At 36.7% G+C, this 16,633-nt stretch overlaps 1 protein-coding gene across 1 annotated transcript; it reads left to right on the top strand.

Moving 5' to 3' along the window:
* The first annotated feature begins 13,169 nt into the window (after nucleotides 1–13,169).
* Nucleotides 13,170–14,291, top strand: LOC113687267 (spermidine hydroxycinnamoyl transferase-like). Its single transcript, XM_027204919.1, has one exon. The coding sequence runs from the start codon at nucleotides 13,170–13,172 to the stop codon at nucleotides 14,289–14,291; it is 1,122 nt and encodes a 373-aa protein (XP_027060720.1).
* Nucleotides 14,292–16,633: the final 2,342 nt, after the last annotated feature.

Raw genomic sequence — 16,633 nt, forward strand, 5'->3', positions numbered from 1 at the left:
CATTGCCCCAAATTCAGCTCAAAACATCTAGTAATTCCATAGGGTTTCATCACCAACATGACCATAGATACATATGTAGCCATAATCACAACAAAATAGCCGTCATAATCACACCACAATCATATGCATAATCAAACCCTAGAATTCAAATATAAGGCATAAAAATCATCAACTCATAATCTTTCAAGATTCACCATAAAATCTTACCTTGAATCCAAAAATCCAACTTGTTTTCAACATAAGGTAAAGAAAGAAGAGCAACCTAACACTTTACCTCTTTGGCCTTTCAATCAAGATGAAACTTAATCCACTCACCAAAACTTCTCCTTTTTCCAAACTCAAGTAAAGGTTGGTAGAAACCCCAAGCTATCTTCTTCCTTTCCCCTCAAAGTCCAAGCAAAATTGAAACTAGTTGGAATGGATCTTTTTCTTCCCTTTTCTCCTCAAGCTCACGACCCTCACTCTTTTTTTTTTCTCTTGATTTTTATTTTGTTTGGTCTTAAGTCAAGAAAGGAAAGAAAATGGTAAGGCAAGATTGGTCAAAGGTGTCTTATAACAAAAACTTGGTCCCTACTTCGCTAAGTGTCACTTCCTTGTGATTTCTGGCTTCCAATTCTCTAATCTCTTTCTCTTGTGTTGGTTTATTAGGTTTAAGATAAGTAATGAAAGGATAATTGGTAAGAAAGCTTGGTCAAAGTAGGATTAAGGTTTGGTCAAAGAAGTTAACACTTGATGGCTATGGTGACACATGTCACCATCTAGATGTTTCTAATTCCAATTATCCTACCTCTTCCTTATTGCACTAAATGTGACACCCCCACCTCTCCCTGGGACGAACCCTAGGGTATCAGTGGAGCGTTTGTCCAACTCTCGTCAGGACTCACGCACTCATTCTAGTTTAATAGAGAACCACAAGTCAACCATTGACTTATAATCGAGAGATACTTCGAATATACAAATCCAAAACTCCCAAGACTACCATTTACAATTACAATCCAAAATATCCGAGTATAAAAAAATTTACACTTCAAAAGTTTCCAATATCATACAAATGATATACTTCAACCACAAACCGCTAGTCTAGAATCTCCAACTTCCACCTCTAAAGCCTGTTAAGGAAAATAATTTGGAGTGAGCTAACGCTCAGTGAGGCCAAGAAGTTCAAGCAAGTAAGCAAGTAGTACCAATTAAATCGAATATCACACTTAAAAGAAACTTTAAAATGAGATTTCATTTAAGTGCACAAGTAGGAAATAAACACAAGTAGAAGGATACAGGAGCTGTCAGGAGCTATTTCCACGTCTCAACCTATTTAAGCCATCTGAGGTTGACTCTCCGTCAACTCAAATAGCAACATGACCGTAGCGCTCCACTTACTTCCTCCATCCAACATAACACCCACTCGGATCCGGAACCAAAACAAACATGAGGTGGCAATACTATTCGAGTATGCCAAACGAGATTTCAAAAAATCAAGTTATAAAATTTCCCAAGGTTCACCAAGTTTCTCGACCAAGCCCTTACCGGCTCAAGTTATGGGGTTAGCCAATGGGTTGGGGCATCCCCCCATGTACAATTGGTCGATGAGACAACACTTCAATCGATTTAGAATCGATCATAGTACTGAGTCGGTATAAGAGGCACCTCCTACCCGAATAAGGTGTGGTACATGCTGCCGCACAGTACTCACGAGTTAAAACATGTTCGAGTACAAGTGCAAGTCACAAACATTCATGTAACAAATATCAATTAATCAAGAGAGACAGAGGACGAGGGCGGTAAAATACACTCTCACCTCGGCAAGTTCACGAATCATATAGCACTTGTACAATTATCATTTCAATTATAGTAACATGAAGTATGCACTTGACACTCACCACAAGTCAAGGGCAAAGCAAGAGTAAAAGCAAGAGGTCAGATGAGCTCTTCGGTGTCCACGTGACCACCTGAGATATGCACAATCATGATTACCTAGGTATTTGACCAAGACTAATAGGAAAAGAAAATATCCTCTTGCTACCCACGCTCAAAAGCCACATGTTCAAGTCGAAGTAAAAGAGACTTTCTCGCTTAATCATTGAAATAATATTCAAAGAGAACTTAAAAGTCATTTTTGAGTCAAGTCGTGGCAAGAAATCTTGATTCCAAAAAGAAAGTACCATACTTAATTTTTGGCACGAAAATTGAGGAAAGTAAAGATGATTTTCATATCTCAAAACTTCTAATCCTATGCCCAAGTTTTAGAATATAAAGGAGCGTTCACGTTTTCTAATCTTATGGAGTCAAAATCCATCAAAACGCTACTCATTTTCACAGTAAATGTTGAAGTTAAAAGTTTCAAGTTTCGAATATAAAACTAGTGAAATTCCTCAAGAGTTACTCTAGTTAACACGCTCCATTTTATGGTTCAATTTCATGGAAACCAAGGGCATGAGGCTAGGGGGTGAAATCCATTTCCCAAGCATGAAATGAGGTGCAAATAACCAAGAAAATTAGGCTTGAAACCTAGAAAATGTTTCCAAGTCCCTTTGGAGTTTTTGTCACTTTATAAGGAAAAATTCAATTTTGGCAATCTTTTTTGAAAAATCATAACTTGAGTTTCATAAGTCCAAAATTTGAAAATCTTATACCATTGAAAAATAGACTCAATAAACTAAAACTCTCTAGAAGATACTTTTTCCAGATTCAAATCTGATATCAGTTAAATCTTAGCTCCAAATCACTACTTTGGTAAAATAGAGCAAAAACAGTCTTCAATTTCAGTGAATTTTGAAAATTTGGAAAAATTCATAAGAATCGAATCAACCCTTGAATTTTATACTACTGAAAGAACTCCAAGTCTAGTTTCAAACGCAACAATTGGAACTCAATTCAAATTTTTCTACACCAAGATACAATAGTTTTATGAAAGCTGATTTTTAAAACCTGGTTCACGAAATCCCAGCTTTGGAACATCCGACACAGTTCGTAAATTAGGACATAACTAAGGCTACACAAATCCAAAATTAGCGTGGTTTACAGCGTTGAAAACTAGATTCAAAATTATAAAAATCACTAGAAGAAACTGTCTTTAAATTCGTTTTGTAAGATGAGTGAAAACAAGCTATAAACTACAGGTGTGCTTGTTTCTCGGTTAAAACATTGAGCAAAAATAGTCAAATTTTCTGGTTGTTTGCGGCTCATAGAAAATGAACAAGGTTGAAGTCTAGTTTCATATGCCACAAGAAATCCTCAAGCCCTCGGAGTCTAGTTTCAGATGCCACAAATAGCACTTGATTTCAACTTCTGTACAAAAAATTATGGGTTGTTGAGTGTGCACTAGACGGCAGCACTGATCAGAAATTTCCAGGTTTGTTTTCCTCTCTTTAACCTAACTTAAACTCAACCAAATGAAATGTTTTGTGGCATCAATATAACCACAAAATTCAAAATTAAACCTAGGAAAATAAACTAGCAAGAATTGGACAGTTTTTGCACCATTTTCTCTTCAAATTTTCTTTCCAAATCTTCATATCAAAACCAAACTATAAATCACTAAAACAACAACAAACAAACAAGAAATCCTCAAGGCCACTACCTAAGAATCTTCCTCAAGACATCTACCTAAAGTCAAGGTTCATGGAACCCATCAACAACCCAAGCTTAACTAGTTAAAAGCTAACTAAAACTAACCATAATATGGAAGAAAAATGAGAGTTTTGAGAGTTACCTTTCCTCCAAGAGTAGTAGGCAAAACCACAAGAAATCAAGCTCTAAATCACCAAGAATCTCTCCTTCTTCAAATCTCCTACTAAGCTTGAGGATTATCCAAGAAGATGAACAAGGTTGGAGCAAGTTTTAGGGAACAAAATGAAGAGGAAAATTTGCAACTTCCTTGGCAAAAACGGAGGAGGAGTGCTCGGCCAAGGGGAGGGAAGAAAAAAGGGTTTGTGAGCTTTTGTGTGAAGTGACTTGATAGAAGAAAGATGGGACATAAAGCTACCTTTGGTGCAAAAAGTCAACAATTGAATAGTGGCTTATTAGTGCTCCTAATTGAGTTTAATTCAACTCACTCACCCCTAATCCCTCAATTAACTTTTCTTAGTCTACAATTAATCACCATTAATTCTCCAAGACCACTGCACTCTCTGCCCAAATATTGCCTCGAAAAGCGTGTATTCGCTAATTTTCACTAATCGGGCGACAGAAAAATTAAATTTACGAGCAAACGTTTTTAAAAGTATAAAATGAGACAATGTATCATGCAAATGCAATTAAAACGAATGGAATAAATTAATTGGAGTAAATGAATAAATAAATAATTAAATAAATTGATGAAATAAATAAATAAATATAAATAAAATAAAAATTCGGATCCTCGCATCCTTTTTCCCTTAAAAGAATTTCGTTTTCGAAATTCATACCTTGATTTACAAATAATTCTGGATACTTCTTTCGGATCTGCTCTTCCACTTCCCAAGTTGCTTCCTCAATTCCGCGATTTCTCCATAAAACCTTCGCTAGAGGGATTTGTTTGCCTCTTAACTCCTTCACTTTTCGATCTAAGAGCTTTACCGGCCTTTTTTCATATGACAAATTCTCATCAATTTCTACTTCTTCCGGTCGTAACACATGGGACGGGTCGGGATGATATTTCTTAAGTATGGAGACATGGAAGACATCATGAATTTTGGACAAATTCAAAGGTAATTCCAACTTGTAAGCCACATTCCCTATGCGTTGGATGACCTTATAGGGCCCCACAAATCTCGGTTGTAATTTACTTCCTTTACCCGTCATTAGACTTGCTTTCAAAGGTGTGATCTTAAGGAACATTTTATCTCCAATCTCAAACTCCAAATCTTTCTTCTGATTATCCACATAGCTCTTTTGGCGGCTTTAAGCCGTTCGGATCCTCTGACGTATCAATTTCACCTTTTCAAAAGGTTCCTCAATCCAAGGTACGGTAGTCGGTCCAAAATCTTCTTTTCTCCAATTTCGTCCCAATGAATTAGAGATTGACACTTTCGACCATAAAAGGCTTCGTAAGGAGCCATTTTTATTGAGGAATGAAAACTATTGTTATAAGCAAATTCCACCAATGTAAGGTACTAGCTCCAATTTTCTCCAAAATCCAAAATACAAGACCTCAACACGTCTTCTAGGGTTTGGATTGTCCTTTCCGATTGTCCATCTGTTTGCGGGTGGTAGGTGGTACTAAAATTCAGCTTAGTTCCTAAGCTCTCTTGCATCTTTTGCCAAAATCGAGACACAGACCTAGGGTCCCAATCTGATACTATACTCACTAGTATCCCATGCAATCTTATAATTTCGTCCAAATACAACTTAGCCAATTTTTTCAAGGAGTACTTTATAATAATCGGCAAAAATGAGCAGACTTGATCAACCGATCCACTAGTACCCAAATAGCGTCGTGCCCTCCCTGAATCCTTGGTAGTCCCGATACGAAATTCATTGTGATATTTTTTCACTTCCACTCGGGTATCTCCAACAGTTATAATAATCCAGACGGTTTCTGATGCTCGGTCTTAACTTGCTGGCAAGTGAGACAAATTCGAACAAGTTGGGCAATTTCTCTTTTCATATTTTCCCACTAATAGAGATTTTTCAAATTCTGATACATCTTATTACCTCCAAGATGTACCGTATACTTAGAATGGTGAGTTTCGTTCAAAATTTCCTTTTTTAGTCCTTCTTCTTTTGGCACCACTAATCGATTTCTAAACTTTAACACTCCATCGGTCCCCAAATTGAAATTGGACTTTTCCTCTTTTTGAACTTTCTCAATCCATTTTTACACTTCAGGGTCTCTTTTCTGAGCTTCTTTGATTCAATCTATCAAGGTAGACTTCATAGTAATATTTTCAAAAAACACCCTCTGTGGCTTAAGACACGAGTTCCAAATACTAACTTCCTCTAGCATGTGCTATTCTCTCACCATTAAACTGACCACTTGCACCTTACGACTTAGGGTATTTGCCACTACATTAACTTTTCCAGGGTGGTAGTTAAGCATACAGTCATAATTTTCCAAAAATTTCACTCATCTGTGTTGTCTCAAATTCAACTTCTTCTGGGAGAATAAATACTTAAAACTCTTATGATCTGTAAAAACCTCGAAAGTCACCCTATACAGATAATGTCTCCACTTTTTCAAGGCAAATACCACTGCCTCTAATTCCAAGTCATGGGTCAGGTAATTCTGCTCATAAGGTTTCAACTTACGGGAGGCATACGCAATCACTTTTCCATTTTGCATTAATACACACCATAAACCATCCTTTGAAGCATCTGTATAAACCATGAAACCATTTCCTCCATTCGACAATGCTAATATAGGTGCCTCAGTCAAACACTTCTTCAACTCCTGATACCCTTCCTTGCATTTAGAATCCCATATGAACTTGCCATACTTCTTAGTCAACTCGGTTAGGGGTTTCGCGATCTTAGAAAAGTTCTTGATAAACCGGCGGTAATACCCTACTAACCCTAAGAAACTCCGAACTTCAGTAGAATTTTCTGGTTGTTTGCACTTAGAAACAGCTTCTACCTTAACTGGATCTACAGTAATCCCTTCCTTAGAGATTATATGACCTAAAAAGACTACTCCTTCCAACCAAAACTCACACTTATTGAACTTAGCGAAAAGTTGGTGCTCTCTCAGGGTTTGCAAAACTATTCTCAGGTGCCATTCATGATCTTCTCGAGATTAAGAGTATACCAATATGTCATCAATGAATACCACCATAAATTCATCCAAATACAGCTTAAAGACCCGATGCATCAAATCCATAAATGCTGCTGGCGCATTAGTTAACCCAAAATGCATAACTGCAAATTCAAAGTACCCATATCTCGAATTGAAAACGGTTTTAGGCACATCCGCTTCTAGGATCCTCAACTGGTAATAGCCTTACCTCAAATCTAGATTGAAAAACACCACTGCTCCTTGCAATTGATCAAATAACTCATCTATGTGAGGCAAATGGTATTTGTTCTTAATGATCACATCATTCAAGCCTCGATAGTCTATGCATAGCTTCAAACTTCCATTTTTCTTCTTAACAAAGAGCACTGGAACTCCCCACAGTGAATCACTTTCTCTAATAAAATTTCTTTCTAATAAATCTTGTAATTGCAACTTCAATTCTTTTAATTCAGTTGGAGCCATCCTGTAAGGTGTCTTAGAGATAGGTGCCGTCCTCGGAGCTACATCAATCTCAAACACTATTTCTCTCTCAGGAGGCAACATTTCTAATTTCTCACAAAAGACATCGAAAAGCTCCTTCACTGCTGGCACGTTTTCCAACTTCACCTTATCCCCAGGTGTATTTATAAGAATTGCTAGATATCTTTTAGCTCCACTACTCAACAATTTCCTTGTTCGAACCCCCGAAATTAGAGCAGACGATGCTAGTCTACCCCTTACATCTAATTTCAAAGTCGCTTCCCCTGGGATGCGCAATTCTACTAATTTCATCTTACAATCCAATTGAGTATGGTATCGAACTAACCAATCTATCCCAAGTATCACCTCATATCCCTTAATTGCTAAACTCATTAAATCTACCAACAACTTCCTCTCACCAATCCAAATCCCACAGTTTCTATAAACCTTATTAGCAATTAGGCACTGGTTTCTTGTAGGAGTCTTAACTTCCAAATCAAAAGGTAAGAAATCATACTTTACATCTATACCATTTCTTGTTGGTTCAGATCGGTTGCTAATCCCTCATCTGTCTCGGGAGTACGGGGTTGCCGAAACCCATGCCCATGACCCCGTCCACATTCTCGCCAATCCATAAAGCAAGAGTCTAAACACATAATTAAAAACGGAAAAATAAGTATAGAAATTTAAAAACATATCCAAGTTGCACGAACACTTTAAAATTATAGCATAGTTCTTTACATAAACTAAAAGTCATGTTACATGTCAAGAGTGCATAAAACAAGTCAATAATATCAAGTACAGGACATAGGCATCCAAGTGCCTCAAAATATAGGGGTACATGCAACAAAATACAAAAGACCTCAAGGTGAGGATTACCTCTTCTAAGTCCTTAACAAAAGTCAAAAGATCAGGAGATCACTAATATAAGTGAACCGAACTAGTAGACCTCACATCTTCAGAAGGATCCTCCTCGGGGTCCTCCTCGGGATCCTCCTCCATGGGTTCTATCTCCTCCTCAATAACAGGGGTAGCATCCCCAGGTCCACCTCCACCCATGGCCTCCTCTATGCGATCGGTCATGGTCACACACTCCGCCATAATGCTATTCACACGGTTCCCTATTTCGTTGACAATCTGAATGAGGTGCCCATCGGTTGCCTGAAACTAAGCTTGGGAGGCGTCAGTCCTCTAACGTTCCTCGAGAACCCTAACCTCTAACTCTTGAATCCTGGTAGCCTGGGCCTCCATAGTGGCCCTCATCTTCTCCCTCTCTGCTCGAGCTACCCTGAGATCACAGGTCAACTGTCTCCTCTCCTCAACTACCCCTAACACCACGCTGTTAGGGTAGGAGAATCTCTTTCGGCACAGGCACATCCTAACCCGCCTGGCGGGTGAGTACCGAAGGGCGGGTCTGCCTCCAACCATCCGATACAGAATCACTGGGGAGGTCCCTCGATCCTATCACTGTCGTTGCCACTATCCATATCCTACAAATAACCCACAAACTAAAGGTTAGGTCCTTATAATCATTGGTGCCATTCAAAATTTAACTTAAGGTCTATTACGGATTTCTATGACCAAAAGTTCACGACTAAGAACTCCTAACACTATTCCAAGCATTTTAAACCTAGCGCTTTGATACCAATTGTGACGCCCCACCTCTCCCTAGGGTATCAGTGGAGCGTCTGTCCAACTCTCGTCAGGACTCACGCACTCATTCTAGCTTAATAGAGAACCACAAGTCAACCATTGACTTATAATCGAGAGATACTTCAAATATACAAATCCAAAACTCCCAAGACTACCATTTACAATTATAATCCAAAATACCCGAGTATAACAAAATTTACACTTCAAAAGTTTCCAATATCATACAAATGATATACTATCTTCAACCACAAACCGCTAGTCTAGAATCTCCAACTTCCACCTCCAAAGCCTGTTAAGGAAAATAACTTGGAGTGAGTTAGCGCTCAGTGAGGCCAAGAAGTTTAAGCAAGCAAGCAAGTAGCACCAATTATATCGAATATCACACTTAAAAGCAATTTTAACATGAGAACTAGCCAGTGAATGAAATGCAATGAATGAAATGACTAACTGAATGAAATGAACACTGAAGGAGTTTTCATTATTAAATGTTTTTAAATATTGGAGGAATAAGGGAAATGATTGGAGACTGAATGACTGAATGAATGAATGGCTCTAAGTGAGCACGTATCCTTCCAATGATTGAATATTTGTTTCTTGAATGACTGCATTATTACTATGCAAAGTGTGAAAAGTGTTAAATGTGATACTTATATGCTTTGTCTACTTGACTGCTGGTTTGGGAGCCTAACTGAGCTTTTAACTCATTCCTTTAGTTTGTTTTCTTTACAGAGAAGGAGGCTGGAGCAAGTAGCCGTGAACTAATGTATATAACCTCTCGCACTTGTACTTTTGTAGATGAGATGTATTCGGAATCTTTAGAAACGTAATCTTATGTTTTACTCTTGGCTTGTAAATTAAGTTTGAATTGTTAGTTGGAAATGGAACTTTTATATGAATTTCGAGGCTTGAACGGCTATTTTAAGAACATTAATGAACGAATCCTGGTGAGAGCTGGATAGACGATCCGCCAAACTCTTGGGTACGATCTAGGGGGAGGTGGGATCGTTACAATGCAATAGCTCATTATGCCCATCTAGGGAATCAGAATTATGATGCAATTTATCTGGCGCACTAGCTGGAATCATTTCCTTTGACATCTTTGCAACATAAGCTTGGGTTAACATCGACTTAGATTGCATGTTCCTCTCCTTCACCAGGCGAAGTTCAGGATGTTTTTTAAAACATTGATCTTGATTTTGTCCAATTCTCTCACAATGTTGACAAAAATCAGGCCAAACCTCGTACTCAATTTTTTGCTAGAACCCTTTAGAATCATCACCAATCCAAATCCGTAGAACACGTGGCTTATATGTATCTAGTTCAACCAAAACCCTAGCCACAGATGGCCTACGAAAATCGGAGATAGCCGCATCAACCTGCAAGGGTCTACCAAGCACCATTGAAATCTTGTTCACATACTTCATATTAAACAACAGTAACGGTAATTCCAGATATGTGATCCAAATTGGAGCTATGGAAGAATCTTTGGTTGTCTGATAATTTTAATCTCTCTGGATAGTAGGAAAGGCATTTGTATAGTGTACTCTCTGGCAAAAGCATGCAAGCAGTTTGATATTTTTTATTCTTGGGAGTCCCATCAATCACAATTTAACCAGCTACTGAGTTTAGACATTGACGAGTGCTCTATTCATCCATTATACTTTAGTATCAAAGATCATTTCTTGGTGAATTCCTTGCTAAGGATTTTTTTTCTCTTTTACTAGATGCCTGAACTTTGATAATTTTGGAACTGCATTTACTATCATGTGCTGGCAAGGCCTATAATTATGATCTTACTTTGACTACGGTTGTCTGCTTTTGATCCACTTTTCACGGCTTATTCAGCCAAAAGATGCTCGTGAAACATGGTTGAAAATTTACAAAGTTGTGACTTTATTTCGCTTGATGCTTGTAACAGTGATGGCGATTACTTCTTATGTATTACATTTCTAGGATCATGCATTAAAATGCTGTTTTTATTACTTTTGTTACTATCAGGTGTTGGGCCTTTTAAATTTCAAAATGATATACAAACTTGTGGATATAAAACGTGCAAGTGATGTGGGAAATGATTAGAAGAGCAGAGTCAGAATTGATGTCACACCCTACTAAGTTTATGCAACACTAGCATTTCTGGACAAGATGGCTACTTTTGAGGAATTCAATCAATGCTAATATTAACTCCGTTAAAAACATAGAAAGGTTTTAAGAAAGTGTTGTAATACTTCTATATATGAAAGTTTGTGTCAACTATTGCAACTTCTCTGCCTTATGATGTTTTCAACCAATTACAGTCGTTTATTTCAGTTAACAGTTTTAAATCTTTTTCTTCAAGAAAATCATGTTTATCCTCCCCAGTTTTTGCTTTAGCATTATATTCTTTCCTTTTTCTATTTGTTGCAAATATCACAATAACGTTATAGTTTGGTGTAGGGGGGAAAAAGCCATGGAGTGCTTCACTAATTTGTACTTAATCTTTTCCACTGTAAAAAAACTTCTTTGAAATTATAAAGTAGCAGCAGGTATATTTACAGTATGATGAGTTTTTACAACTATGAAATTCAAGATTATAGCTAACCTGACAATTGTGCAGATTAGGCAGGTTTTGGGAGAGTTGGTATTAGGTTTTTACTTAAATAGCATATACGCAATCCGTCCAACTAGAAATTGGATTGATTTTAAGTTGAGTCATATTGGGTTATTTCAAATTCATTAATTCAAATATGATCCAACATATATTTTTATGCATTTTGATATATCATACCCTCTTACACACATTTACACACGCAAAATAATTTCTCTACACACAAACACATTTTCACATACATGCACATATTTTCACACACAAAAACATTTCTACACATACAAGCACTCTTTGTTTTAATCCACACACGTGTAATAAGCTCTTGCAGAGATATTCTTCCATATACACTTGGTTTCCAAAGAAAAAAACCCTACCAAAATTTTGTTTAGATCACCTCGATAGATTTTTTCCTCATGAAACACTGTTTTATTGACTAGTTTGCCCGATCATTATTTCTTTTTCTTTTTTCCTTTTTTTTTGGGTGGTGGTTACGGATCAGTGAAAAACAAAAGCACCAAAGTATTGACATAACCAAATATGTGAATTGGAGGGGCTGAATCTAGGATATGAAAAAAAGGATATGCCGACAGATTTGAGATCTGGATGTTGGCGACGCCATTTAATGAAAGTTAATGTTAGTACTACAAGAAATTGATTTCCCTAGGACGAATCGTCTGCTTTACTGCATATTACATTTTTAAGTGGATACTCAACTCAAAAACCCAAACCGCCCAAACATTATTTGAGTTTCTTTCACCCAACCCGAAACTAATCCAATATTCAATTAACTCGACACAACCTCTCAAATTAGTGGATCGGTTGGGTCAATTGTTAGGTTTTGAATATTTTTGCCAGTCATGATTGTAGCTTTGTGCTACTCATATTTGTACTAAACTAACAAATGAAAAACTAGTTTACAACTATTCAAAATTTTCATATAAAAAACTAAGTACTTTGCTCATTTTCTCACCCAAATGAACCTACTAAATTAACACATACATAAAAAAAATAATATAGTACCAAAAATGGCAAAACGAAAAAATAACAAAAATATGGTAAAACAAAAAAATTTAAATGAATAATTGAATATTTAAATAACATTTAGATTATAAATGAATAATTAATTTTTTATTTAATCCATTTAGATCCATTTATTAAATGGTTGTAAAGAAATTGGATAAATTTCATCACCATCCATTAAGTCGAAATCATTTGTGACCATTTATTCTTATTAGGGTAAAGTTCACCGGAGATCACTAAATTTTTCAAAAGTTTCATTTGCCCATTAAACATTTTTTTGGTTCCAAACAACCCATTAAACTCCTGAAAGTGTTTTGAAGGGTTATTTTGGACATTTCGCATATAGCCCATTAGCCCCAATTGTGTTGTGTTTAGTAAGCTATGATGTACTTTACCCATTACCATCACTAGTAAAAACTCCCGACTTCTGAAATCCTCCTTTGCTACGCTACTCCTTTGCTATCCTCATTTCCTGTCAAAATGGAACAAAAATTGAACATTACGTTCAAAAATTCTTACTTAGTAAAGCCATCTGCACCAACATTCCAAGGTCATATGCCATTGAGTCTATTTGATCAAACTGGGTATTTAATCCATATTCCCACTGTTCATTTCTACAAACCTCCTCCACCACAATTCACACAAGATGGCTCCCTCATTAATAAACTAAAGAGCTCGTTGGCCCTGGCTCTAGTGCACTTCTACCCTTTAGCAGGACGGATAGTGCTATTGGAAGGCGGACGGATGGAGTTGAATTGCAATTCCGCCGGAGCTCAACTACTTGAAGCCGTTTGTCGGGAAACTCTTGATCAAATAGGAGATTTGTCACCAAGTCCATTGTTTCATAATCTTGTCCCTTCACTGAACTACAATGATATGAAAAATCTCCCATTGTTGGTCATACAAGTGACAAAATTCAAAGATGAGAATATTGCTCTCGGCATAGCCATCTCACATATAATTGCTGATGGACAGAGTGCATTCCACTTCATTATGGAATGGGCTCGTTTAGTGAGTGGCAACAGCATTTTCACTAAACCCTTCCTAGACAGGAGAGTTCTACGAGGTGAATATTCAAGGGTTCCAAGAAGTAGTGGAGAAAGAATAGATGTGAATTCGCACGCTGCAAATCCTCATTTACCATTACCAATAGTGATCGGGGAAACAAGTGCAAAAATCCAACAAGAGAAGAAAACTTCAATAGATTTGCTAATACTATCGACAAAAGAAATTGAGTTTTTGAAGAGTCTTGCCAGTGATGGCATAGTTCCCGCTATGAAACGGCCCTATAGCACATTTGAGGTGATTTCGGCACACCTGTGGCGATGTGCATGCAGGGCCAGACTACTCATCCATGAACAGCCTACAGTCTTGTCCTTCCCAATTAATTTTCGCAAACTTATTCAACCACCATTGCCTGTTGGATATTTTGGTAATGCAATTCTTGATATCCGATCCATGGATTTCTCTGGCAACTTGTTAACAGGTACATTGGCTAATACAGCAGCCAAGATAAGGAAGACCATCCTAGCAGTAACAAGTGAATTTCTATATTCCGAGATTGAATTTCTGCAGATGCAAACAGATTTATCCAAATTTCAAGAAAGACATGACTATATGGAATATCTCGGCAATCCTAACCTCACCATTTCAAGCTGGTTGACGTTCCCATTCAATGGCCTGGATTTTGGCTGGGGTAAATCATTAGGCATGGTTGAAGCATCTCACAATGGGGATGGGGATTTTGTTCTTCATGGTGACCGTCACGGTGGAGTAGTGGTTAGTATGTGTTTCCAAGAGGAATATATCAAGAGTTTCAAATATTACTTTTATGAGATATTTGGAGATATGAATAAGAAGGATTGAGGTACAGGCAAAGACGATTCTACTAAGTTTCAAATATTTGTTTGCCTATTTGCTGTATAATTTGAATTATAATTACTCCTATGAGAACTAGTATTTTAACTTGTGCTTTAGCACGGCTTGTTTCTTTTTCGATGGTCATTTTTGATGTTTTCATTAAATAATAATGATGGGTATCTTAATTTTGGTATAAAGAAATTCATTTAGATGCATATCTAAGAATGTTTGTTGATTAAAAAGAAAAAGAAAAGCACATATGAAATAACTAAAGCAATCGAGTAAATTAAATTAATCTATTTGGTTGAACATCAAACAATTAATAGTCCATATATCATGTTGTGTATGCACGTTAACTGCTGAGATGATGATAGTTATGTTTTATCTAATTTTGTACCTGAAAGGGTTGAAATGGATAAAAATGCATTTGTGGTCCAGTTGTGTTTTGAAAAATTTCAAATATAAACATGTGTTGTAATTAGGTTAGTACGTATCTTATTCTCTGATTCAACTCAATTTGTGATGTCACCTGGTGCTCAATTAGTTATGCAACTTCATTATCAAAAAGCAATCCAAATGAAGAGCAAAAGTTGATTAAAACCGCTATATATAGATGTATGTATGCATGCATGCATGCATGCATATACACACACGTGTGTGTGTGAAGTTTTGTGGGGCAAAAACGAAATCTGCAGGACTCTTGTGTTTTCTGTTCTAAAAATGTAGAGACCCGTGACCACCTTTTATTTTTGCTTGTCTTGTGACCTTTAGAATTTGGAAACAAATCCAAAGTGTAAATCTGGTCGTTACAGTTCTTATCCATGGTCAAATGAGATATTCTGGCATTGTCTACACCCGATTGGGAATTCTTTTAAGGGACAACTTATGAGGCTATCCTTGCTGCAACAGTGTACTTTATCTGGTGTCAGCAAATTTTTAATAATAGGCAACTGAGTTCAGATCAGATTGTGAGCAAGATGTTGCTGAGGTTCAAGCTATGTTATTAAGCTGGAGAGGAGTTCGGAAGGGTAAGGAAAGCTGGCAACTTAGTTCGGCTTGGACTTTGAGCAGAGTATTTTCCTTTGAGAAAAAACTGTAACTAGTCTTTTTCGTAAATTGGTTGTGTAGATTATTGTGCAGGCAATAGTGTTTTTTTTTAGCTCAAGAGTATTACCCTGAATAGTAACTGCCTTGTCGCTTTGTATTGTCCAAGCAATATCAATAAAATTTCTTTTCCAAAAAAAAAAAAGAAAAAAGAAACCAGGACCAAAGAACTCCAACTATTGCAGACTGAACATCCTCACCAGTCTCCATCTTGCAAAACGTTTCTTGCATCTATGATCCCTAAGACTCAAGTGTTATACTAATTATGTATATATAAATGTATTATACAACGAAAATCTAAATAAATTTACCTCTAATCATTGTTGTCAAGCACATATTGATCCCTTCATGTCTCTATGTTTGATCCCTCCATGTCTCTTTGAAGTTAGACTAAGGAGCTTCTACGTAGAAGAAGAAGTTAGACTAGGGACTCTTAGTGGCAAATGCCAAAATATCTAGGGTTCCTTCTCTCAAAGAAATCTTGTCATAATCCATAATGAATAATATATCTGACTAATTGATTGATTTGATTGATTAACTAATTAAATAAGATATCAATTAGTAGAAGATATCAATCAATTATTATCAAGTAGAAGATCCTAATTCATTATTGATAAAATGTCAATCAATTAATCAAAATATCATTCACTTTAAAATCAATCATGTGGGTCATAATTGCCTCTAAAAGAGGAAAGTCTTACATCAAGGTCTAACAAATAGTGAAAAAAGTAACCTCCAAGAATATGTAATTAAGTTCATCAATCTCCAATCTTTCACTACTATCACACCGGTACATGAGTTTAGGTTTTGTATTCTTTGAATGTGGATGTAGCACCGAAATACATAGTATTCGGCTAGAAGGGAAATTAAATTTGAAGCATCGACCGACCTAATTTTTGCAATGGGCCATTACATTAGTGGTAAAATATTTTGAACGAAACAACCATTTAGATAAGTAGCTAATGCCAGGTTTGGAAGTGAAAAAGTACCTTATGAATTCCCAAAGTAATTTTGCCTTGGGCAGTGACGCAGTTAGTGAGGTTCTAACCGAAGCACGTCTATTGCTAGCCGATTTCCCAAAGTATTTTAAGCTACTTTCTAAGCTATTCAATTAGTTGACTTAGGAAATTTAATGTTGTATTTTATCAGTATAAGAATGGTGCTCGCAGCCTCAGTCCCCCCAATTTCTCTAAATGATATTAGTTAGTTAAATCAATTGAATCTTTAATTCTATGTCATAATTC

Source organism: Coffea arabica, chromosome 5e, assembly GCF_036785885.1.
Source record: "Coffea arabica cultivar ET-39 chromosome 5e, Coffea Arabica ET-39 HiFi, whole genome shotgun sequence".
NCBI lineage: Eukaryota > Viridiplantae > Streptophyta > Magnoliopsida > Gentianales > Rubiaceae > Coffea > Coffea arabica.

Bases quoted from the DNA above. Each gene is read 5' to 3' on its own strand.
- LOC113687267 (XM_027204919.1), top strand. From the start codon at position 13,170: ATGGAGTTGAATTGCAATTCCGCCGGAGCTCAACTACTTGAAGCCGTT.